Genomic DNA, 27,472 nt, shown 5'->3' on the forward strand with positions numbered 1-27,472 from the left:
TATCAAGAACAGTGGCCGGCACATGTAGCCTCTCAAAAAATAGTTGGCAAATGAATGAAGAAAGGAATGAATGAAGGAATATCACTAGTGGAATTTCCAGTTGTGGGGATTTATAGAGATGTGTGGAAACAAGTACGTCAATAAACCTCTGTCAGGGGCCGGCCCCGTGGTGGCCGAGTGGTTAAGTTCACGCACTCCGCTTTGGCGCCCAGGGTTTCGCTGATTCAGATTCCGGGCGCAGACATGGCACCGCTCATCAGGCCATGCTGAGGTGGCATCCCACATGCCACAACTAGCAGGACCCACAACTAAAATATACAACTATGTACTGGGGAGCTTTGGGGAGAAAAATTTAAAAAAAAGATTAGCAACAGTTGTTCAGGTGCCAATCTTTAAAAAATAAATAAATAAACCTGTCATTAGAAATGAGTCTTAAAATTCCTTGTACTTCTATGATTAGAAAATTCACAGCCACTATGTTATTCTGAATTTAGTAATGAATGACGTTATGTTGGAGTTTTGTTGCAGGAAGTTTGGGGAATGTGTGTGTGTGTTTCAAAAAATTAGCCTCTTTTAGTTTTTCTTGCTTTTTCACTCCTGGACTCCAAATGAAATTAAAACATTGGTGCTGAAGAACGAGTCTTGTGCAGTTAGTAATAGGACTACCTGACGTTGTTCCAGACTGGAAGGCCATTATGACGATTTGAGTCCGTGAGTGGGTGCCAAGGAGTATCTCAGAGACTTATTGAAAGTGATCTTGTTAGCCAGAACAACTTTGGATCTAAATTATAAGTTGTAAGTACCTAAACCAGCAGAGTGATAGGCAAGAAGGAAACAGAACTGGTTAGGAAAGCCACTTGTTGAGATGGCACGAGGTATGGTCTGAGGGTATAGGAAGAAACACATATGGTGGCTTCTGCTTACTATGGAAAGGTTAGGATTTCTGGATACCGTGAGTCTTCCTTTGGCGTTCAGGACCCTTTTAGAAACTTCTAGGGATTTGAATTGGAAAATTATGCATGTTCAGATTAGAACCAAGAAAAATGTGAGAAGAGGGCTGGCAGGAAGTGGGCTATGTAATCTATGTTACCTATGTGTAGTTTTCTCCTCTTTACTTCTTATTAACTTTATTTTCCCTTCCAAACAATGCTTCTAAGGACTTCCTTTCTATGTGTATTTTCAACATCTTTTTAAAGCTTATAACTTGGTTATCAGAGATGGTATAACTTTTTCTTTCTGTCTCCAGTGAATGATAATGAAAGTAAGTTTAGATTCCTAAAATATATGCAAGAAATGAGCTTGCATAAAAGACTGGCTTCCGTTTCCATTATTTTCAGAGACAGCTGTTACCAGTTAAGAAAGCAGGGCTGTGTGCTGCTTTCTTGCTCAGTCCAAGATTTCACAACAGGCAGTGGCAAGTGTAAATGTGGGAGGTCCTTTTTAACCTTTTGCCGGTCATCTCAAAAGAAAAGGTCAAATGTTTTAAAAAGGCATGTACACTGAGCTCCTCTTCGAAGGACAGGTTCAAGGTTTTTTTCTGTGCAAGTTTTCTCCTTTATGCTTTAGAAGTGAAAACAGAAAAGGAATTGAACCTCATTATAAGGTTCATAAAATTACAGCACTTCATAGTGTGTGAAAGTCTTTCTCGGAAAAGCAATTGTTTCTTGTATTTAGAGGGAATTGGGAATTAATTATTCAAGCCTCTTTTTTTATTTCTGTTATTGAAGTCTGTAGAAGTTTAAATCCAAATGTGTAATCTCTCAGGCTTGATGTTTATTTTATAGGACATTTCTGTTATTATTTTCCCCAGAATTTGGACTAGTCTGTTGTATCATATTTTTTTTTTCTTCTGATCTAAGTAGTTGAAAATATTTCAAATGTGATGAGCTGATATTTTCCTTTTAAACAAACTGACAGACTTTGGATAGGAAATAGAAATATTTAGTTTGGGAAGGAAAGTAGTCAAATTTTACTGTCAGTGCTATGCAACAAGTACCACACAAGTACTTTGAAAGTATATTATCAATTCTTTTATTAAGTGTGCTAATATAATGAAGCAGAAATAGGTATACATATATATGGCTTTTATTATATTTAACTAATAGTAACATGTTACTCTTAATTTTTTGGTTAAAGAAAGTATTTCTGTACAAAATATGAATAACGGCTTACAACTAATATGGTTTTGTACTTTAAAAACATTTTTCCATTTCACAAATCCTTTTCTGTTTTTCTGGCAGAGCCACACGCAGGTTTTAGAATAGCTTTCAACATGTTTGACACCGATGGCAATGAGATGGTGGATAAAAAGGAGTTTTTGGTGGTATGTATGTTATATGCTGCATTTTATCAATCATTAAATGTTACTTATATTTTTGTATTATTTGGAATACTGTTTTAGAAGAAAGTGAAAAATGTATGCTTTCACTTGAATTTAATAAAGAAATATATTCTCATGTACTTTGAATAATTTTTACATTATAAAAATGTAAATTATATTCAGTGTATAAAGATGATTCTAGTTGTTTCCACATTTTCTGGAAATTTGAAGTGTGTTAAGTATTTTCCATTGGGTGGGTAGCAGGTAATCCTGAGGCATTAGATATGCCCATTTAATACTCAGTCCCGTAATATCAGCCACCCAGTCACAACTTTTTGCCACAGGAGCTTCCCTTCCTTCTCATTATAGGATTTATGATTTTCCTTTTTCCTTTCCTCTCCCACTCATTACCACCTTGTGTTGTCCCCCTAGTCTTGTCCCCATTTTCCATTTCCCTTCTCCTGTCTTTGACCAAGGGCTGATCTAAAGTGGGAGGAGTACGATTGTTCTTAGGTATTTGTCCTTTGATCGTGCTCACCTGATTGGTCCAGTGTGGGTGCTGGTCTGGCAACATCGTCAGCTGCTCACTCATCTTACCCCTGCCCCCCTTCCAGAATTTTTATTTCTTTTTACTCATGTATCCTGCTTCTACTTTTGCAGCAAAATGCCTGTTCTGTTTTTTTTCCGATGTGGAGATTAACATTAATTTATTCCTTACAGAAACAAGGTCTACTCTTAGCATTTATATTCAATTCTATATTTACTTATGCTCTCCTAGTAAAAATAAAAGGGAAAGATGGCCTATAAATAGCCATTTGACTTTCTATTTTTCTCTTGTAACAAGCCATTAAAACTCCCTTAGATGTACAGCATAGAGAATGCAGTCAATAATAACTTTGTATGGTGACAGATAGTGACTAGACTTGTGATGATCATTGGTAATGTATATAAATGTTGAATCACTATGCTGTACACCTGAAACTAATTTGATATTGTATGTCAACTATACTTCAATAAAAAGAAAATCCCTCAGAAAACCTGTTAAACAGCTTAGTATTTTCTTCGGAGGTTGGAACACGGAAGAAAAACTATGAAATCATTCTTTTCTGTGGTAGAAGAGAGAAGGCATAAAAATCCTCATCAAAAGCTAATTAGTAGCCATTCAAAAGGAAGCAAGCAGCCTTTTACTGGGATCTATCAAAAGGCTTAATCTGACAGCCGTGTAGCCGTTACCCAGGTACAGTCCCTGAGCCAAGCCATGGGAGCTGGGACCATGAAGGGTCCCTCATTTTAGTGCTTTTCAGGATAATGGGGAGGTGAGAGTTTTCAGTTTCATTGCAACACATAGAGAAATGTTCCCAACATCCTAAAATGGACAGATTTCGTTTAATATAGTTTTGTTATGACAGTGTACAACTGTATTTTAGGACTTTGAGGATGGACCTAGTAATCTAAATAATTTTCAATAAACTGTCTATTGGAACTCAGTCTGTTAATAGCTGCTTTTTTATAGATGTCTTTTAGAATATTGTCTGTGGAGATGGAAAGTAAAAATATTCGTGTAGAACTTCTATTTGTTACCACTCTATGCTCTTATTAAAGCTGCCCTTGGTTTCAAACTTTGGTTTACTCTTAGCAGTGGCCATACTGCTGCCTCACATGGGATGTTTTTTGTTTGTTTGTAAACAGAAAGAGTTCCTGAAAGCAGGAGGTGGAGTTGGGCTAAGTTATTTGTGGGGGTCTAAAATCTGTGATTCTCCTGCCTGTTTATAAAGTGATTATTAACCTTTCCTTTTTTAAAAACTCTTTTCAGTAAGAAAAAATGTGCAAAGAAATTGATGGTAATAAAATCATTTGTATTTTTATTGTATTTTTAGTTGTTACTACATATCTTAGGAGGTAATACATTTTATTTGACTTTCAACTATTGCCATACAAAATGAAATGAAGGGTTGAGACTGCTGTTCAAATTACGTAGATGAGAACAATGACCTCCTCAGAAAACTGAGATAGAGGTAGGATTAGGCTTCCGTTTGTAAAATAGGATTTTAAAGAGGAAAAATACCATTTATACTTATAGCTAACATATGTTAAGTCATTATGTGACAGGCAACGTGCTAAGTAATTACTTGTAATATTTCCTCTGCACAGCATTCTTTTAAGACCTGTCAATTATATTTCAATAAAGGTGGAGAAAAAAAGTATTCCTGTAAGGTAAGGAATTATCTCCTTATTGCTGATATGGAAAACAAGCTTTAAATAATTAGAGTAGCTTGCTCAAGGCGTTACACATGCAGGGCCCATGCTCCCACCACAGTGCTCAGTTACCTGAAAGAGACCTTAGAGGTCTTCTAGCCCGTCTTCATTTCATAGATGAGCAAATTGGAGCCCAGCGGGGCGTGAGTGACCTGTCCACCATCGTAAAATTAGTGTGACAGAAGACGGGCTCAAACCCAGAGTCCCTGGTTCTATTCCAATGTTCTTTATACCCCAGAAGGCTTCATCTCTTTTTGTGTGTGCACCACAGACCCCATGTCTTTGAGTCTTAGAGATAAAGTAAAACTATGATTTTGTACATTTAACTTCACTATGGGTTGCCAGTATCAAAGGATGTATTTTCTTTTTCTCAGGAGAAAAATGGTGTCAGAAAATATATCTATATTTTCTTAATATAAGTAGTCTTAATGTTCTCGATGGATGAAGCTGTTTTCTTGTTGGATATTTGATTCTTGATTGATTTCCTTTTCAGCTTCAAGAGATATTCAGGAAAAAAAATGAAAAGAGAGAAACTAAAGGAGATGAAGAAAAGCGTGCAATGCTGGTAAGAATAATGATAGTAGTTTCAGGTGGGTTTTCTAGGTAAGAATTGTTTTATTCATGTTGAGAAACAGTACTTAAAGTCTGTAACTTTGGAGCTATCTCTTTCTTAAAAACTTTCTAAAGTCGTTATGCACAAAAATTGCTTCAGTATTTATATGCATCAATATCAATATTTATATCAAATATTGATATTAAACATCTGTATCCATAATCACATTCATTAAATCATTTTCATCCATATTCTTGTTGTTTGTGAGATTTGAAGGGTATTTTATATAATAGATTAATACAGATCATTATGCATGTAAAAATTTAAAGGTGAATTGCAAAGATTTAAGTATACACGTGAATGAATTTAGTGATACTATAACAAAATGAATGTTGAAGCAAAAACAAGAAATTATGTTTTTTGCTTTCTCAGAAATATACGCCATAGATTCTTCCTCTGGGATGAGTAAGTTTTCATCTAATTCTGAAGGTAGAGATAAGCAACGTTTCCTTCCATTTTCCTACCAGTTTTCATTTTGCTTGTCCCAAGTGTTTCAGCCTGACCACATTCCAGGTTCACATAATAAAAATAACAATTACTGAAGCCTTACTATCAGCACTATGCTAGGTGCTTTGCATGTGTTTTCTCATTTAATCTACCTGACAGTTCTCTTATTATCTCTAATTATAGATGAAGGAAACAGAGTTGGAAAGGTTAGCTGGATAGTTGGAAAGGTTAAGTATCTTATCCAAAATTACATAACTGTTAAATGGCAAAGTCAAGATTTGAATCTAGGGCTGGCCAGCTCTAAAATCTGCACTTTCACCCGTGATAGCATGTTTCTTCATCTGGTACTTAGATAGCAGAAACGCGGTGAATTTTGTTGGCACTTAAATGATAATTGTTTCATTTATAAATTGGTGACCCCATGCAGTAGTTTAATTGGTCTATTTGGAATTCAAATAATTAACTGGGAGTTGCACCAGTTTTTATTATTCTCATTGTTATAAGGATGTGTATTTTTTAAAACACGAATTATCCGTAGCAAGTGGGTGCCATATTCAACCCCAATAGATCTATTAAGTGTGTATTTATATTTATATTAATAAAAGTAGATTATCTGGATTATGAAATAAATATTATTTCATGGGATATTTATGATATAGTTATCATCAGTATTTGTAGAACCACCTCCAAATATGTTAATTGACAAGGCTTATGGAAGAAACTCTTAAAAATTCAAACAGCTGATTATAGTGTTAGCCAAGTATTAAAAGGGACGTTGAGAGTTCTCTAGTTTAGAGGGCTGGCCCAGTGGCATAGTGGTTAAGTGTGCACGCTCCACTTCGGCGTCCTGGGGTTCTCAGGTTCAGATCCTGGGTGAGGATCTACACACTGCTCATCAAGCCATGCTGTGGCAGCATCCCCACATTTAAAATAGAGGAGGTTTGACACAGATTTTAGTTCAGGCCCAATCTTCCTCACCAAACAAACAAACAAACAAAAAGAGTTCTTGGGGCCCGCTAGGTGGCACAGCGGTTAAGTTCACACCTTCTGCTTCAGCGGCCCAGGGTTCGCCAGTTCTGATCCCAGGTGTGGACCTACGCACTGCTTGGCAAGCCACGCTGTGGCAGGCATCCCACATATGAAGTAGAGGAAGATGGGCACGGATGTTAGCTCAGGGCCAGTCTTCCTCAGCAAAAAGAGGAGTATTGGCGGTAGATGTTAGCTCAGGGCTAATCTTCCTCCAAAAAAAAAAAAAGTTAAAAAAAAAGAGTTCTGTAATTCAGGTCTCATGGTTTTCAGATTGTGATCAATAAATCCTATATGAATTAGCCCCATAAATGCAGTTTTTTAGAGTATTAACAAATAACACTAGAGAATTAAATACCATCATAAATTTTGTTTTCTGTAGATAATATAATATATTGAAAGAAAAAACAATTATTTTACTTTTGATAGATTAACTATACTTGACTGGATAGGTAAGTTGTTAATAAAATATTTTTTAGGAGGTTGAATTATGTTAATGAATCTTTTGATATAGCTCAGTGATAAAGTAGATAGTATTTCAGCGGATAGAAATTTAACTGTTTTATGTATTTGTTCATTTGTACTACTTCCAGAAAGGACTTATGGATCTTCCGGTAAAAATACAATACTATTCTAAGTATTAACATTTACTAAAATACGTAAGTCAAATAACAAAGGGAGAAAGGAAAGGGAGAAATAATAGCAGACAACCCACATTGGGAAAAGCTACAGTGTCAGCACAAACTTGGCTCTGAGCTTCATTGCAGCCCAGGTAAAGTAAATTAATACTGATTTAATTTAAATAAGTTCATAATAGTGATATAATAAAACTTCATTAACTTAGATTGATTAGAGAAAGTCTATCTGAATTATGAAATCTAAGTTATATCAGCATACCCTAAATTATTTTATATGCATATAGGTTAGTGAAGCATTCTCAGGCAAATATATGGGGAAGGAGACTTCTTTTAAAGAACAGATAAAAATAACTTACAACTGGGGCTGGCCCAGTAGCCGAGTGGTTGGGTTCACACACTCTACTTCGGCGGCCCAGGGTTTCGCCGGTTCGGATCCTGGGCGTGGACATGGCACTGCTCATCAAGCCATGCTGAGGCAGCATCTCACATGCCACAACTAGAAGGACCCACAACTAAAAATATACAACTATGTACCAGGGGGCTTTGGGGAGAAAAAGGAAAAGTAAAATGTTAAAAAAATAAGTAACTTACAGCTAATACATAGCTTGTTTATATGTAAAGGAATGCTTACTAAAGTCCTTGTTCTCCATTACCTCAGAGGTATTTATCTTACATAGTTTAATTAGTGCTTCTGAAATCCTATTTATATAATTTAGCTATCAGAACTATTCCTTACAACAATTCAGAAATAATCTTTAGTACAACCTTTGAACTAAACAGCACTCTACAACAACGCAGCCCTCTACAAATATTTGTTACCATGTTTAATGATAATGATAACTAATGGGAACTTAATAGTCGTCACATTTTAAATAACACAGATCTGAACTTATGGATTTTTGAGTTTTGAGGCAATTGAAATTTAGCTTATAGTGAAAATATGTGGATTACATTAGAAAGACAGTATAACACAGACTCAGGAGCCGGATTTGCAGGGTTTGAATATTAGCTCTGACATTCATTACCTACGTGTCCTTGAACAAAGTCCTTAACCTCTCTGTGCCTCAGTTTCTTCATTTGTACAATGGGAATAATAGGAGTGATGACCACATGTGATTGTTATGGGGGTTAAATGAGCTAAAACATGTAGCCACTTAACAGTATGTGACATATAATAAACACTCAAAAAAGTTAGCTAATTGTAAAACTTAAAGTTCTGTTTTCATTAGTGGAACCACGCAGCTGCTTTGAACTGAATATTTACATACCCAAATCAAAACTAAATTTAAAAATACTTACATACCAAAATAAAACCAAGTATGCTTCAGAAGGGAAGAGAGAAACAAACATAACATTTCATGGGACATTTATTATGTGCTAAGCTCTGTGCTATATCCATTATAAATGTTACTCCCATTTAGTCCTCATGACATTTCTCCCAGGTAAGTATCATAACTGTCTTACAGATGAGAAAACCATCTCAGAGAGGTTCGTTAACTTGCCTAAGGTCACAGCACTATTAAGAGTAGAACAGGATTCCACTGTAGGTCTCTCATGCCATTTCCACCGCCATGCCACTACATCTGGATTTTTCCCGTCATATGTAGAATTCCTGAAGTGTGTCTGAATAAAACCTCATACTTTGAGGAACATGTTCTACTCAAAGCAATAGTTCTATCAGAAGGTGGCAATGAAAATAGTTGAAATGAGCACAAATTCATTTAGTGTTTAATTATATGAGATTTTAAAAACTTTGCTACTCATCTTTAACATTTATCCCACTTGTATTATGTGTGTGCTCTATATAGAATATAGCATAATGATTTGCCCTTCCTAATTGATTATTTTGTCGTCTTTTTCTTTTTTTCTTTTGCTATACTTGGGTTCATTCTGAAATGTGACACTTCATTTGGCCCTTTGTGCTCTATGTCAGCGTGTTCAACTTTATGGATACCATTCTCCTACTAATAGTGTATGTACAATACTTTAAATGTTCTTTATGTAAATAGCCCTCACCTGTTATACTTGATAATGTTATTTCTTTAAATAAGGCTATATCTGCTATTGAGAATGCTTAGGAATTAATGAATATAATAAGGTGCAACCAAGCCAAAATTTTTTATTTCCTTCCTAGATTTATGAGAAGACTAAAATTTACAGACCAATTGTATATCTTTAACTTTAGATTAAAATAAGGGAAAGGTGAGTGAACAACAAACAAAAACTCTGGTAGCATAATTGAAATTTTACATTTTTCATTGGTATTTGAAGAGTTAAATACAAATTATGGAGCAGATTCTTAGGTTGTGCTCCTACAAAACACAGGTATTTTAAGAAGTAGATCTATCCATCTTATATACAGTTTTTTCTCACTGGGTAGACCCTCATTGGATATATAGTCTTTTCTGTAATGGATAGACTTTTCAGTATTTCTCCCAAATTTATTCTAAAACCTTTGATGCCTGCCTACTGCCTATGGTCTATACAAAAAGTCTAGTATAAGATGACACTTGATATGTTTAGTGTATCAATGTATCATTTTATTTCTCAAAGAAGATTATAACTTTCATACTCTTCTTTTTCTGGAAAAAGTTGGGAGTTCCTGCAAATGATCTTCCAAATGTACGCTTTCTTCTTCTTTCTCTTCTCCTGGAAGGTCAGAGCTTGTTGGTTAGCCCAGCTGCTAAACAACTGAGAGCAGGCTCTGGCCCCTTTTGAATGTAAACATGCACAGTTCATTTAATTTCCCCAAGGATCCTTAAGTCACTTAGAAGGATCCCTCAAGTTATGCAGATTCCACCTGAGAGAAGCCCTTGAATTCGGGGTGACTGACTCAGTATTAGCCTGCTGGAAGTGTTCCAGTTAGTGTACCACGCTAAAAGTAGGTGTGCTACCTCCTCTGTGGAGAGTTCATCCAAATTCCAAACCACGGAAACTCACTGTGTTCTAGATTTGAACGTACACCGGGGCTGTTTCAGCATAAAATAAACCTAAGATATCTTGCTTAAATCACAAGGAATGGGCCTCGAATGGGCTGGAGAACAAGCCAAGTCCATGGGACTTTTATGACTGACTAATTGTTTTGATCCCTAACAAGATACTTTAAATTTTTTCTACAAAATTCACTACTGTTTTCCATTAAATAAAGTCAACCATTTTCTTAAACCTTTTAAAAGATTCATCTGTTAATCATTTCAAAACTTTGAAAGAATGCGTATGATGAAAATCTCACAGATTTTAATGTAATATGCCCTGTGAAACTTAATAATAGTTATGACTTTATTATTTATTTTTCTAATCTGTTATTGCATGAGCCATTTCTCCAACCATGGCACTTTATATTTTTCCTTTAAACTCATATGTAATTTTCATATAGATGACTGTGTTTTTTAAAAAAATACATTTCAGAGTAATATTGTTAAAAAGAAATGGGTACTAATATAGTTCTAGTTTAAGCCATGTATACAAATTACAGTCACTCGAGTAGACATTAAGAGAATAATATTGAGAAGCAGATTTGAATTGCATTATTTCACTCATATTATGCTTGCTTATTTAATAGGAAAGTAAATTTATGATTTTACATTTTATTGTGGTAATATATACTTTTATTTCTATTATTTATTTTACTGAAGGCATCTTTTCTTACATCTAAGAATATAAAATACATATTTTAAAGTAATGTAACTTGATGTCATTTTTATCCACAGTCTTAAATGGGCTTCATGATTTTTCAATTTCCTTAGGAGTTTAGTTGGTTATATAAACTGACTTTTTTTTTCCTATAATAGAAAAATTTTTGTTCAGAAAGGAATGATTATTTTTAAAAAAAATGCAAGCAAACAAGAAAAATTCATTTAAAATTAGAAAAAAAATCAGATAACCTAAAAATTTATATGAAATATCCTTGATTTGTGTATTGCACAAATATAGTAGTATAATGTTATAAGTTAACTGGCAGTTATCTGTTAGTTTCCAGAATTGTAGATCAACTGGAGTGATAAAGTATCTGATTTGAGTACAGTTCATGTAGCTGAACTTAACCTAGGATTCTACCTTAAGGAAGAAGTTCCTTCAGGAAAGACGGGGCCCCTCTTGACTGTTACTAGGAAGAGAGATTCTGTGGCCCCCCTAGTAGCCTGTTCCAAAATTTAATCATTCCTACAGTAGACTTTGCGTCTGTTCTGAGGAAGTATTTTTTGCTGCAGTGTAAGGTTGAGCGTACTCCTTTGTATCCATGAAGATAGTTACTTTATAACCTTTTCTGTTCCAAACCACCCTGATTGTTTTCATATTTCTTATATACTCAACACTTGATTATCTTACCACAATAATGGAAAGAAATATAAAACATTTGAAAGAATAAATAATGCAAAAGTCAAGTATATTTGACTTTGACATGCCTTGTATGACTTTTTTAAAGTTTTTAAAAGGTTATCTTAATTACCCTAATTCCATTGTAGCCAGAAAGTGTACCAGTTTTTATACAATTTTTGACATGTGCTGAGACTTGTTTTATGGGCTAAAACAATGTCAGTATTCGTAAATGATCTGTATTTGAAAAGAATGTGTATTCTCCAATTTGGGGTACAGGGTTGCTGTGTATATATATATGTATGTATGTGTGTGTTTATCATATATATGTGTGGGTCACATATACATACATATATATGACCAAACATGTTAATTATGTGTTTTAAATCTCTGTCAGTAATGTTGCTGTCTGCTTGATCTCTCAATTAATATGTTAAATTACACATTATGATGATTATTAATTTCTACTTGTAATTCTGCTGTTTTTTATTTTATATATTTTGAAGTATTGTTATTGCCTGTATGGGAATATAGATTACTTACATTTTCTTAGTGAAATAAATCTTCTGTTATTATACTATCCCTAGAGCTCTAGTTATGTTTTTTCCTTAAAATCTATTTTAGTTGTCAGAATAAATATACCACCTTTATTTATTTACTTATATATATATTTTTTTGGTGAGGAATATTGGCCCTGAGTTAACATCTCTTGCCAACCTTCCTCTTTTTACTTGAGGAAAATTGTCCCTGAGCTAACATTCATGCCAGTCTTCCTCCATTTTCTATGTGGGATGCAGCCACAGCATGGCTTGACAAGTGTGTATAGATTGCCCACAGGATCCAAACCTGTGAACCCCAGGCCACCAAAGCAGAGCACGTGAACTCAACCACTACGCCACCGAGCTGGCCCCCCATACCACCTTTATTTTTATTAATATTTTGTATTACTTTCTTTTTTATTTTCTACTTTTTCCTCTAGTGATGATGAAGCTTCCCTGATTTTCTAAATATATTTTAGTTCAGAAATTTACTACAAATAAAATGTGTGTATAAAATGAAATAAATAATAATAAAAGTTCAACCACCACACAGATCAAGAAATACAACGTTGCCATGCCCCTGGAAGCCCCTTCATATGTCTCTCCGATCATAATCCCCGCCTTCTCCTCCAAAAGATATCCACAATCATAACTCTTGTGTAAATCACTTCTTTGCTTTGCCTTGTGGTTTTACCACCTGTCTATGCATCCTAAACAATATAGTTTTACCCATTTTTGTACTTTGTGTAAATGGGATCATATTATATTGTTGTATCTAGTCCTAGTTCATTCACTTTTATTGCTATAAGCAACAGTTCTCAAACATTTCCATCTCAGGACCGCTTTACATTATTGAAGACCCCAAAGAGCTTTTGTTTATGTTGGTTTTATCTATGTATATTTATTATATTAGAAATTAAAACTGAGAAATTTAAAAGTATTTATTAATCCATTTAAAAATAATGTTAAACAAGTTTTTATGAAAAATAACTTTAAAAATGTAGCGAGGAGTGTGGTATTTTACATTCTTTGCAAACCTCTTTAATATCTCACCTAATGGTTTCTCATAGGTGCTTCTGCATTCAGTCTGTTGCAATATGTTATTTTGGCAACAAATACTATCGTTTGTTTCCCTTGAAATGGCAGGCTCACTTGGTTCATTTTCAAAAAAATGTCTGCCAAATAGCAAAGTCTAAATACCCATAGTTTGTCTGTCAGTTGTTCTTTCAAGTAACAATGATGCTTCATGAAAACGGTGGCTAATTCACCTTGTGGCACAAAGCATCACACAAATGTTTTTTCTCAAGACACTCATAGAACTTCAGTAGGCAGGAGAAGTGCTGTGTGCATGCTTCCAGTTCCATCACACCAGATATTAAAAGGATGTGTGCTCAAAGGTCCATTTAACACAGTTGTAAGTTTTATTCTTCGGCAAGTACATTCTTAAGTGAATCTTTTTTTTTTTAAGGTGGGTATGTGGAATGACTTCTGAATGTAATGAGTTCTCAAGAATGTAATGACTTTGGTCTTTGGTGCCACTGCTGTCCTTGTACTAAGGCTCCAGCAATTTTACCCACCATTGCTTTTGCATCGGTACAAATGTCAACACATTACCAAAGACAAATAATGTCTTTAAAATGCTTTGAGGAAGGTAATATCTATTTTATGTTTTGTCCAGCTTTTTCAGTTATTCTCAGTGAGAAGATTGGTGCTATTTACTAGCCTGTCATTAATAGAAGCCTGGTATATCTTTTCCAACCTTTCTCTTTCCTTATACTTTACATGTGTCTTTTTTAAAAGCATATCTTGTGTATTTTATTGGTTTCTTTTAATCTGGGTTGATAATCTGTGCTTTTTAGTTGGAAAATTCAGTCAATTTACATTACTGTGATTACTAATTTATTTGGATATATTTTAGCCATTCTATATACTGTTCTTTTCTCCTTTCTTACCTTCTTCTGCATTAACTTAAGTTTATTTTTCCTCTTTTTATTTTCTCTATATTAGTTTAGAAGACAGTCACTATATTTCTATTTTGTTGTGTAGTTATTCTTGACATTTTAATAGGTATACTTAAAATAATGAAGTCTTAGATTAGGCCATATCTTTACTTTCTTCCTTAAAGTCTTAAAGTGTTTTGATATGTTTTATTTCCCTCCTGGCATGGGTACTTGAAATTGCACAATGTTTGCCTTTGTCTTTTTTTTTAATCCCACAAATTAGACTTAAGGTATACCATCAGTGTTTGTTTAGAATTACTTATGTATTTGCCATCTTTACTCACTAATTCCCTCTTTAATCTCACCCTTCTTAAATCTCATAATTTTCTGCTCACAGTGTATCTAAAGTGAAGGTCTTCTGGTAAATGTTTTTTAAAAAGCCCTCTTTCTGAAAGTATCTTTATTTTTACCTTATTTTTTTCCAGTTTTATTGAGATATAATTGACATATAACATTGTTTCAGTTTAAAGTGTCCAGCATAATTTGACATATGTATATATTGCAAAATGATTACCACAATAAGTTTAGTTAACATCCATCACCTTAAATAGTTACATATTTTTTTTCTTGTGATAAGAACTTTTAAGATCTACTCCCTTAGCAACTTCCAGTATACAATACAGTATTGTTATAGTCACCATGCTGTACATACATCCCCAGGACTTACAACTGGAAGTTTGTAGCTTTTAATCATTTCCCCACCCCCACCTGCCTCTGGCAACCACCAGTCTGTTCTGTTTCTATGAATTTGTTTATTTTTACTTTTATCTTTAATTATTTTTTAAACTTAGATATAACTAACATATAACATTAAATTAGTTTCAAGTAGACAACACAATAATTCGATACATGTATGTATGCCCTTATTTTGAAAGATAATTTTACTAGATATATTAGTGTGAATTGACATTTACTTTCAAAAAGTGATGGTATTTTTCTAGTCTTCCAGTTTCTATCATCGAAATTGAAAAGTCAGCTCCGAGTCTAATTATTATTCCGTTGTAGGTAATCTGTTTTCTTTCCGGCTACTTTTATGATTCTGTTTACTTTTGGTATTCTACAATTTTACTACAGTGTATCTCTGTTTTTGCTGTTATGTATCATGAATTTATTTGGCTCCTCAAATATGAGGATTGTTTTCTTTCATTAATTCTTAAATATTCACTGCCAGTAAGTCTCTGAATATTTTCTGTTTCCCATTTTCTCTGTTAATACTTTCTGGAACTTTCATAGATTTTTATGGTCTTTCCTATGTCACATAACTTCTCTTTAATGATTTGCCGTATTTTTATCTTTTCATATTGCATCCTGTATAAATTTTTTCATATTATCTGCCAGTTCGCTAATTCTCCCTTTAGCTATATATAATATGATACTAAATTTTAGTGGTTCCATTTTTAATTTCTAGAAGTTTTAGTTGGTTCTTTTCCTAATCAGCCTAGTAATTTTTGGTAGTCTGTTCTTCCTGAAAAATCCTTTCCTTTCAATTACGGCTTCATATTCTTTAAACTTATTAAACTTATTTTGTATTCTATATCTAATGACGTCAATATCTGAAGTCTGCAGGTCTAGATCTACTTTTTCTTGTTTCCGCTGGTTCTCACTAATTGGAGGCTTGTGTTCTTTTGTGTTTAGTAATTTTGTATTGTGAGCATGTATTTGTTGGACTGCATCTCTGGGGATTCTTCAAGGACTGGGTTAAGGGTGTGTTTTCTCAGGAGGAATGTGAGTGTGTGATCCTGTGGTATCCTGGGAGGAACTGCAGTCCTGTGTAACTTTAAATTACAATTCTCAGATTTAATTTTTCAGGCCACAGTTGTCACAGTGGCACAGATTATGAAGATACAGTTTGTTTACATTTTGTGTGTGTTTTTTACATATCACTAAAAGTAAAGAAAGTTTACTGTCTGATTCTGTGGGCTGCCACTTTGAGGTTTTTTCCCTAATTTGCCTAATCTCTGAGTATAACCTTTTGCAGACCTGAACTTTATATAGGGTATTTGCCTGTCTGGACATGGATAACTTGAGGGAGCCATTATTCTGCATACCGCAGGGATATATTCCCATCTCTAAATCAGTCTTATTTTTTCCTAACTTCTTTTTTTCTTCCTTTCTCCCTTCTTTCATTTCCTTCCTTCCTTCCTTCCTTCCTTCTGTCTTAGTCTATTTGGGCTGCTATAACAAAAATACCATAAACTGGGGGCTTATAAAGAACAAACATTTCTCACAGTTGTGGAAGCTGGGAAGTCCAAGATGGTAGAGTGACAGATTCAGTGTGGTGGCTGATGAGAACCTACTTCTGGGTTCATAGACATACCTTTTCAGTGTGTCCTCACTTGGTGGAAGGGGGCAAGGGAGCTCTCCTGAGCCTCTTTTATAGGGGCATTAATCCCTCCTATGAAAGCTCTACCCTGGTGACCTAATCACCTCCCAAAGGCCCCACCTCCTAACACCATCACCTTGAGGGTTAGGATTTCAATATATGAATTTTTCAGATGATAGCTCCTTCCTTCCTTCCTTCCTTCCTTCCTCCCTTGCTCCCTTCCTCCCTTGCTCCCTTCCTCCCTCCCACCTTTCCTCCCTCCTTCCCTTCCTTCTTCCTTCCTTCCTTCCCTCCCTCCCTCCTTACCCCCCTCATAGAATGCCTTGAATAGGAGCCTATTTTGCCTCAACCAAAAAGGCATTAGGTAAATTCTTGACCAAAACTGCAAAGTTTAAGGAAGTTCTACTAACAGCAGACTCTAAACTTAGGGAAAAAATATATCAGACTTACAGGGTACAGTACATTGGGACATCATTTTGCCTTTGCCATCTATGATTTTTTATTTTTTTAATTAATTAATTTCTTTTTTTGAGTAATATTAGCCCTGAGCTAATGTCTGCCACCAATCCTCCTCTTTTTGCTGAGGAAGACTGGCCCTGAGCTAACATCCGTGCCCATCTTCCTCTACTTTATATGTGGGATGCCTGCCACAGCATGGCTTGACAAGTGGTGCATAGGTCCATACCCAGGATCCAAACTGGGGAACCCTGGGCTGCCGAAGTGGAACTTGCGAACTTAACCACTGCACCACCAGGCCAGCCCCTATGCCATCTGTTTTTGGAGTTCTTCTGAACTGTGTCTTCTCTTATGTCTTTCAATGAAGGTCTACCTAACGCTCTGATGAGGAGGCCTAAAATTCACATAGTAATCAAAGACACTGGGAAGGCTTCAGGAAGTCTTTGCAAATTTTCCTATTATTTGCATATCAAAGCATCATAATAATCTGTTTCATAACCATTACAATGCTCAGTTATATTTGGGCATTTTCCCCTATCAGTCTTTCCTTAGCCTATACTCATATATTCTGATTTTGTATTTGCTTTGCATTTCTTGCACTTAAAATCTTCCTGATTTTCATGGCTACTTTAAGCTTATTTTAAATATCCTATTATATTTCTCTAGTATTAAAGTTTTCTGCTAGTTTTGAATGTTCTGAAAATTTACTCTTAATTTTATCATCCAAGTCATTAATTAAAAAGTTAAATACTGGCTCCTGAACAGACACATATATAGGAATCTATGACTGTGCCTGGGAAATCACTGCTATATTAGCTATTTTTTCTGTTGATTCTATATCATATACTTACTACAAGGAATGACAGTAGCTGCTGTGAGAGTATTGGCTCTTCCCTCAAGAACATTATAATTTAAAAGACTATGTAAGATTTAAAAAATATATACATAGCCAATTACAACAATTCAGCTATATATTCTATCATAACTTAATCTTTGGAGCTAAATGGTGAGTTGGAAAGCTTCTGCAAAAGGGGACTATTAAGCTGTTATGTTCTAAACAAGATTTTTTTATTTTAAAAAGTTGTATATTATCCTGATAGATAAGTATACATTCTTAAAATATTTTAAAATATGGGAAAGCAAAAAGAAGAAAATTTTAAAACCCTAATCCTATCATTCAGAGATAATAAGTATATTTTAGTATATTTACTTCTTTTCTATGCTCAGAAAATATATTTTTTCTATAGAGATCTTTTTCGATATAGTTTGTTAAACTAATTTTATCCCTTAACACGTTGTGAATATTTTTCTAATGTCATCAGCGTGTGTGTGTGGGCGTGCGTGGGTGCGTGCATATGTGTGTCTGCGTGTGCGACGATGACCAGTGTTTGGAAGTAGGGATGAGACATGGCTTCACAAAGCGAATCGTTCCTGTTACCCTCGTAATAATAGTGTAGTAAGCCTTATTTTCCAGTTTGATAGGTTTAACAGTCCGTTTGTTTATCATATACTGGCCTTCTAAGTTACAGTTAAAAAATATACTCACAATAAAAATATTTAGGTAATATTTGCAGAGTATTTAATCTAGCTACCACTTATTGAGGTTCTACCACACCTATATAAAAGAAAGTGAACTGTGTTAGTTCCAGTTAGCTAGTTCTACTTATTTACCTTACATAACTGCTTAATTAAAGCTTATTTATTACTAAAGGGGATGACGAGCAGATTCTCTGTCATATTGCTACATTTGCACTCATGGTAATAAATATGTCTATGTTGTATAAGCGATTCCTGCCAAGTAACACTTTCCTATTAACATTTTATTAAAATATGGCAGTAAGCAGTGTTTTCTGGTTAATAATAATCAATTAAAACTTAGACCTTTGAAATAATTCCCAGATGCATTATAATTTTATTAGTGGCACTTTTAGAAATTAACACACACAAAAAAATAAAAGTTCTCTCATCATCAGCCAGACACTCCTCAGTACATCATGCAGCATTTTCTCACAACAGCCGAGACTGAGAAACTATGAAATCTTCCCTGATAAATCCTCACAGAAATGGCATTTACTTATTTTGTTTGTGAGACCCAAGTTAAGCTTGTGGTTCTACGTTTTCATCTGAAGATAAGACTACACCTCTTAATCTTCATATCGCCTTCTTCTGACTAGCCAGCACTGAGATGGGAGCTAGTGTTCTGTCCTTGTAATGGATTATAAAGTACATTATCTGTTCACAATAGGCACACTTAGCAAATCACTGAGTAGCTTTGAGTGGTTTGACTTAAACTGGCATATTTCTTTTTGACAAGTTTTGGATTAGTTTAAATTTTGTTTCTCTAAAGTATGGATGTGGTCATTTTGATTCTTTGATGCACTAACGCAATATATCCTAGCCAACGATAATTCATTTTTAAATTAAGCATGATTTTTATAGGTTGCTACAAAATGACCAAAAATCTTCTCCCAGTGAATTCACTTCACATGAGGTGGGAGTAAAATTTTTATTTCACACTTTCTTAGAGGTTACACATGTTTCAGGAGAAGGGCATGGAGGGAGGGGGTGGATAATGTGATTCTTTTTGACAAAGCCACATTGTACTTGGAAACATTGGTTGTATACCATTACACCTTTGAAATTACCCTGGGTTTACTAGCACTGTAATATGATACTGTTGTGTGCAGCAGAAAACAAAACAGGTAAGTTAATGTGTTTTCTTTTCTTTTCAAGGTTGACTAGAAGAGATTTAAAGTGTATAAATTGTCGTTCTTTGTGACTGTTCTTTAGATTTCAGTTGTGCTTCTTAAAACTTCTGCAGGTACTTAAAACAGATGCTGAGGAACTTGTCTCCAGAAGCTATTGGGATACACTGAGGCGTAACACAAGCCAAGCACTCTTTTCAGACCTCGCAGAGGTATAATTAACCTCCACCAGGTCCTTGTACTATTTGCCATTTTGTTAATCTAGTTCTCATTTCATTTTAGAGTCACAGTGATGAAGTCAAAAATATATTTTATATTTTCCCTTTTCTCCAATAAAGTAATAATTCCTTTATATAAGTGGTATATTTAAATATGTCAGCTGTGCTGGCAGGGGCTGCAAGCTCACCTGTAATAGTCTGTATTAAATCAACTTGCTTCTTATAGAAAACAGGACTTTACAACTTGGTTAAAAGGAAATACTGTTATTTTTTACTTAGAGATCACTTTTAGGAAATTTGGAAATACTATTTTGTAGTTTCACTGAATTTTTTAAACCTAATAATTTGCAATTTTATATGAAGTACTGAAACTTTTAACTTGGTAAAGATAGTTAATGCCTTAGAGCTATGGGTAGATTTAAACAACTAAACTTCTAATACTGATAGTGAGTGCCTTACTAAGAGTAGGGCTTGGGGGAGGTGTGCTAGGAGCAGTCAGTCAAGGAAGGGAGGAATATTTCACCTTGACCTTGTTGAGGATTGCCAGTGCATGGAAACTTAAAAGCAGATTGACCCTTACTCCTTACTGCTGTTGAGTTCCCTAGAGACACACCCCTTATTGCTGCCGTCAGGTGGGCAGCTCCCACCACCCCACTCTCATTACACCACCGTTAATAGGGATTTGTCATTTCCAAAGATGGGCTGTGTCTTGTGGAGTAAACACTGTTCTGTGTTTCCTATTAAGAATTTTTAAGAACTTTGTTAGAGATGGCTATCAGTCTTACCACAAAGGACTTTTCAGTAAATACTAAGGTATATTTTTCAGTATCTTTTTGTCTTTAAAGTTGGCTTCTCATTTCTTTTTCTAAAGTTTGACTTTTAAAAATTACATCTAAAAATATGCTGGGAAGTAAACTGAAATCAAATGTGCCTTCTGTTATGCGTATACGCAGTGTCACTCAATAGACACCTTTAGTCTAGGGCAAACACTTGGAGATGTTAATTTTGTCACTTGCACTCAATTTTAAAATCCCAAAACAAAACAAGCATTTTGTCCTACCTCTAATCTGTTTGTAATACATATATATGATGTGATTATGACCAGCAATTAACTGTTTAAAATTACCTTTTAAATTTGAACCAGTTTTAGGCATAAAGTGGTAATAGATGTTCCATTTACAGATATTTTAGAAGTGCTTTTGTAATCATTTATGCAGGCACACAGTAGTCACTGCCTAAAAGTAAGAGCAACTGGGGACACCAACCTGTAAAGTCCCTAAGTCCCTACAAGCCAGCTGTGGCCCAGCTTCAAATTATCAGTCACATCACTGTCATCTCTCCCAGACTCCAACCTGTCTTTAATCTCATTTAACTTTGCTAGAAATTCTCACAGACACAATCTGCTAATTAAATGTTGAATTTAATTTAAATCTTGGGAGATTTAATATCAGAAGATCAGCCAGCTCTTATATACGCTCAAAGATTATGTGTGGAAGATCTTTTGAGGATGTTTATCACTCTTTCAGAGGTGTGCTGGAGCAGCTTTTACGGCTTCCCAGAGCTAATTCTGCACATCTCTCCCAGCTCAACATTCTGCGACATCCCATTAGTCCCTTGAAAGTGGCTGTGATAGGAGTATTAATATAGAAATTGGTAAACGCTGCAAATCAGGGGTTTTTTCCCCTGGAGAGCCAGTTTACTAACACACCTTTGGCTGTAATCAATCCACGCTGTAATCGTAAGCTGCTAAATTAATTAACGAATTGACTCAAATATCATGAAAGTAAATCTGATGGAGAAAAGAAAGAAGAAAAGAAAACAAAACTTACATTGTGTTCCAAAGTAAAATAATTATTTGGGGATTATCTCTGTTACCACCCTCCCACGTTAGAGAGGATAATTGAGAATTGACTGTAGTTAAGTTACAACTCATTGTAATTTCTTATAGGTTACTAGTGATGCCAGTTAACATTGAATTGTTTATAGTATCAGTATTTCAGGATTCAAATTAGTTCAGAAAGAAAGCTTAGAAATCTATTTGTATTTGTATTTCTTTGTTTCTCGTATATTTAAAATATGAATATTGAGATAAAGCAGTTCTCTTTAAATATTGTAGATAAATTTGAGATTAGCCTCTTATATTCTTATTCCAGAGCTATTTCTAACCATAGGTTTTTTTCAGTTTTAGTAAAACCGCGTTATAATGAAAATTTGAATATGCCATAGCTGACAGCACTTTCTAACCAAAATAATAGATAATAAATTCATAGTACAATATAAGCCTATCATGCAACTGTTGAATACAGTCTGTGAGTACCCAAATTACAAAAACTGTTTTGAGTTTTACCGATGAAATTTTAATTGTTTTTATTTTAAACTTTTACTTATGCTTAATAAGTTTCAGTAGATTATTCAGAACCTTCACTACAAATCAAGAGTTTAAAGATTTCCTCCAGCCCTTGGATAGAGCTTGATCAGTTTATTATCACATTGTAATCACTAAAAATATGTTGAAAGAATATCTTAAAATGCCTTAATAGTTTGACATTTATTTCATGCAAATTTATTAATTTGTTTTATTGTTGATGAAATCATTTAAAATAATTTTTAATCAAAGTAAAGTTAGATAATGGCCTTTCATGTAAGTGGCCTATGGGGTTCTTTTTGTGGCTTTTTCTTGCTTTGTTATGAAAACACTTAGATTCATTTTATTTTAACAATGAGCACAAGAATCAAAGGGATAAAGTCTCTTATTTTTGTCTCAGCTGTCCTGTGAATTAAGTTATATAACACTGTTGGGATACCAAGGACACTGGTATAGTTTTCGGTGACTCCCAGCTGTGCTCTGTTTCACTGAGTGGAGGGAGAAGGTTTTCAGCATTTTCATTTTCTAATTTTTTTCCTCTAATGTCAAACTGTTACTTATGCCTCTGTGGGTCTGGATTATCTGGATAAGTGCAACCTAAGTCTAATAAGATTTTGATGATGAAAGACTGTAAATGAAGCTCTGCTGTGCTCAATGGGCATGAGAAAAACTGGCTGAATGAGGTCATTATTTAAAACCCGTGTAAAACAAAGCCTTCTCATTTTCGTGTATTATAAAGGACATCACAGCCTGGAGGAAACACTCCATAATTAAGTTATCTGAGTCCACTAACTTTTGGTGTTCCTGTAACCTCTCATTTTAAGTCATTTTTTTCAGATCTATATAATGTGTATAGTTTCAATAACAAAAAACAGTGTACTATGTAAAAATCTGTTTTGCATTAAGCTTAACGTTATCATCTTTTCTGTCTTGTCTAGTCCTATTTCAGTTTCTTGAAATATATTGATTTGGCAAAAATGAATAATAATAGCTAACATTTATTGAGCATTTACAATATGCAGTTATAGTGCTGAATGATTTACATGTGTTACCTAACGCTCACAACAACCTTTTCAGGGAGCACTGCTGCTATTCCTGTGGATAATAATATCCTTCAGAGAGATTAGCTTCCCCTAGGTCACTTAAGGAATAAGGAAAAAAGTCAGGATTCAAAGCCAGAAATCTGACTTTTGAGCTCATCATCTTGTTTGCTCACCACACTACTGCTTATTTGTGAAGTAAGCGGTTTTTTCTAAAACACCATCCCCCCTCCACTTGTTTCCACTTTGTGGCTTCCCCTCATCCCGTTCCTCTAGCTTCCAGATAGATGCCCCAGTTCTTCATGCTGACTTCTAATTGGCTAGAGCCTTCCCCCTTACACTCCATCTAGGCATGCCTTCTCAAGTGTTTCCTCCTACTACTAATTTAAGCTGTTCCATGGAGAATAAACTGATTAGACTTAATTATACACAATCACAAAAGAATGTCTGTAATTAACGAAATATATTTGTGTGCCCCAAAGATCATAATAATTTTTTCTGCAGCATCTTATGACTACCAATAAGAATATTTATATGTTTCACTTACGCTCATATTCTAATTTTATCCTCAAAATTGTAGTTATAGATCGCTTTAATCCCATTTTACAGATAAGGAAGCTGAAGGTCAAAAAAGTCAGTGAACTCAGGTCTTCTGGTTTTAAATCCTATCCTCTTTCCATTACCACAGTCTGCCTCCTCGATCTAAACCAAAATTAAACTAGTCTACTGACACGTATGGAGCCTTGATTGGCTGGCACCCCTAATATTCTTCAACATCCATAAGAAGCTTGTTCAAGAAAGTACATTTAAAAGATAGTATGTGACACCTGGCTTTCTGGCTGTGTTATTTTTTTCCCTAGCAATCAGATCAAACCACAATCAGATCTTCAAAGGAGTTGGTTATGTTATAGGGAACTTCTCAATTATTGCAACTCCAGAGAGTACCCGGGACTGGTCAGCCAACTAAACTGACAAGTAGTAGAGCTCTTCCACACTAGTTATACAGAGGTTCTATGCTAGAGATTATTTGGGAAAATCCAAGCTAAATTAGTGAAATATAAATAGATGATTACTAAAGAATTTCAACAATTTTAGATTATTTAAAGTAGAAGATACCCTAGATGTTGGAGTTTTAAGAGAGATATGAATATTCAAAGTGGCAGAGAGCTCACTTTAGAAAAACAGTTTCATGGATTAAAGGAGGGCAATGCTGGAGGGCAAAGACTAATCAGAAGATGTCTCTACATACTAGTCATTAGAAGAGAAGAATATTGGTCCAGGGAGAAGGGAAATAAAGATCCAACAAATGTTATGGAGGATGAAATAGCTATCTTCATGAAAGATTGGGAAGAGGGCTGTGAGGAGTCTAAAGATTACCAAAATTTAGTGTGTGGAAGACGAATAAGATGGGACTTTTTGTCAGGGGACATAGAAGACGACTGACCATTTGTAGAGAAGTATATGCATTCTATTTCTTATGTTTTCTATGGAGTACTATGAGGAGTCTGGCCAAGAAGTAATGTTTCAAATATGTACCTTTAGGTGGACGTTTACAGCTATTTTTTTTAATACAGAAAATGGTGGTTATTATTTAACCTCTTGTTTTTCTTTACATTTCCCAGGATAATATATGGGAGAGGTACAGTCTTTTGAATTTTATGATTTTTGTACCTGAGTTTATAAGATAGGTATGAGTTAATGACCAAGTGATGAAGGAAAGAAAGAGAATGAAGAAAAGGGAACAGAAAGGGAGGGAGAGAGGGAAAAGAAAGGAAAACCTATAAAGCTACATAAAGGAAGAAAGAAGATTTTCATAGGCCATTAAACTATTTATAAGGACTATAATTAAGCTATTTTAAGATTACATTTGTTGGAGCTTGGTTTATAAACTTAAGTGGGGAAGGAAAAATCTTCTGGAATTAATTTCCTATCCGTTAAAAAAATGTGAGACTTTTATTTGAAAAAAATTATAGATGATGTAAATTCCAAGGCAGTGTTACTGTAATTTCTCTTTCAAATACACTATCTTCTATTTAAAGTATCATGGGTCAAGGAAGCTATTCTGTGAAGCTTGAGACCATTGTTTTGTCAGCCCCATGTGTTCAATACACCTGAAGAATTTACCTCTTTTGAACATCCTAAATGAATGGATTTTTCAGGTTCATTAGGAAAAACCAAACTGAATAAGTAAAAATAAAATAATTGATGATTACTAAAGGGTTTCAATTATTTTAGATAATTTAAAATATGGATAGCCTAGATGCATAATTAGAACTTGAAAACTTCTTAAAATATAATCAGATCTTTAAAGTTTTTTTGAGGGTAAAAAACCAATTTCATTCTTATTTCTATTTGCAAATTTTGAACTTCATTTTAACTGTAATGGCATTTATTAATACAGCCTTATGCTTTTTATTCTAATGTTAATATATTTATGTTCTTGAAATTTATATGTTGATAAAATTCTTTGAGGGATATTGGATATCCCTATTCTGTTTGTTTTATTGCAGCTAACCTTTAAATTGTGATTTTTTAAGCGTGCTGATGACATTACAAGTTTAGTAACAGACACTACACTTCTTGTACACTTTTTTGGAAAGAAAGGAAAAGCTGAGCTCAACTTTGAAGATTTTTATAGGTGAGCTTAATTTTTCTATTTGTATTGAAAAATGTTGACATGCTAAAATCAGAAAGGTCTTTAGGAATCATCTAGTGTGGTGATACTCAGCTCTTTGCTGTTGTCACCTTACCTGAAGATACACTGTAACAAATGTCCATTTCCTTCAGTACCTGTGTACCAGTGGTCATATTGATAAGTATAATGGGAAGTTACTGAGTGAAAAAAATTGGGGTATCTGGATTGATTTTTATTTCCTGTATATTCAGAAGAAAGTATATTATCAATTCCTTAGTCTTATTAAGCCACAGTAATGACAGTAAGCATGTACATAGTGTTTGCTAGGCACTACATTAACTCCTTTAAGTCTCATCACTACCCTGCAAGGTGTTTTCACAGATGAAGAAGGTGAAGCCCTGAGAGGCTAGGTACCATCTGTTACCATCTCTCTTCATTTGTCTTGTTCATTCTCCATATATTCTTGTCGTAGATTCATGGATAACCTGCAAACAGAAGTTCTTGAAATAGAATTCCTTTCCTACTCTAATGGGATGAATACAATCAGTGAAGAAGATTTTGCTCATATTCTTTTACGATATACAAATGTGGAAAACACGTCAGTATTCTTGGAAAATGTGCGTTACAGTATACCTGAAGAAAAGGTATCTAATCCCCATGTTTACTTTGTTATATGTGTTATAATGTTGAAATAATATAGGCCTTTGAAATATATTGTCTTTTTGTTAGTTCTTTTGCTCCTCTGTAGATTAACAGATACTTTGGATATATTTCATTCTTTTTTTTACTCTGTGTGCTAAGTGCTCTGGCTAAATTTTAAGAATTGATTAATTTAAAATTCTGGGTAGATATCTGTATTTTTCTTAGATATGCTGAAAACACTTAAGGTTATTAGCAATTGTTTTATTCAAATTATGAATATCATATTTCAAGAAAATTCTGCCTAGCTATATGCTTTGACTACCACATAAACATCAACTCATATAAAACAGTTTATATTGACTTCATTTCAGTCACACTTTAGTCATTTCTATAATATCCTTAATAAAAGCTCATTTGAAGATGGCCACTGATGAGGGAGTGAGTGATCTTATCAGCAGTTAAAGTGAGGTTTTCAAAGGGTTTGGATGGCATGAATGGTTAAGAACCTGGGACGACTGATTGTCTATTTATTTAGTAGCAAATGTTTTGTCAGCACTTCTAAGCAGTTGCATTATCTAGCGGTATTTGAATGCATCATTGCAACCAAATAGAACTGGTGTTACAAGTATCCCTTCAAGTATGGGATGTTTTGGATATATTGCCTTCTGTTTGTGTTTGTAGAAGGATCAAGTTAATCTTTCCAAGAAAAACTTGCAAATAGTTTGACCTTTTTTAAAATGGTTACACTGTGACAGTGCTAACAATTCTACAGGTCCCCTAAGGAATAGGAAAAAAGGACTTGATGCATTTGGCTATTAGTTTACATAATCTCTTAATCAGGGGTCTTTTATCTGTTTTATATGTTAAACTGAATTTTTCCAATTCATAGACACTCACCTAACGATAAATATTGGATGTTGTACCACTTTATCAAG

The 27,472-nt window shown here is 34.4% G+C and overlaps 1 protein-coding gene across 5 annotated transcripts in view; it reads left to right on the plus strand.

Moving 5' to 3' along the window:
- Positions 1–27,472, plus strand: part of MICU3 (mitochondrial calcium uptake family member 3) — a 99,638-nt gene that overhangs the window by 54,601 nt on the left and 17,565 nt on the right. For 2 of the 5 annotated variants that reach the window (XR_011534170.1, XM_008529157.2), the window contains exons 6-11: positions 2,241–2,323; positions 5,070–5,141; positions 9,234–9,272; positions 19,754–19,849; positions 25,798–25,898; positions 26,368–26,539. Coding sequence is in view for 3 of the 5 variants with exons in the window: in XM_008529157.2 (XP_008527379.2) it covers positions 2,241–2,323; positions 5,070–5,141; positions 9,234–9,272; positions 19,754–19,849; positions 25,798–25,898; positions 26,368–26,539 (563 nt within the window). In the remaining 2 variants the exon portion in view is untranslated. The remainder of the gene's footprint in view (positions 1–2,240; positions 2,324–5,069; positions 5,142–9,233; positions 9,273–19,753; positions 19,850–25,797; positions 25,899–26,367; positions 26,540–27,472) is intronic. The other 3 variants (XR_011534171.1, XM_070598287.1, XM_070598288.1) reach the window with 2 other exon arrangements.

Source organism: Equus przewalskii, chromosome 28, assembly GCF_037783145.1.
Source record: "Equus przewalskii isolate Varuska chromosome 28, EquPr2, whole genome shotgun sequence".
NCBI classification, from domain to species: Eukaryota; Metazoa; Chordata; class Mammalia; order Perissodactyla; family Equidae; genus Equus; species Equus przewalskii.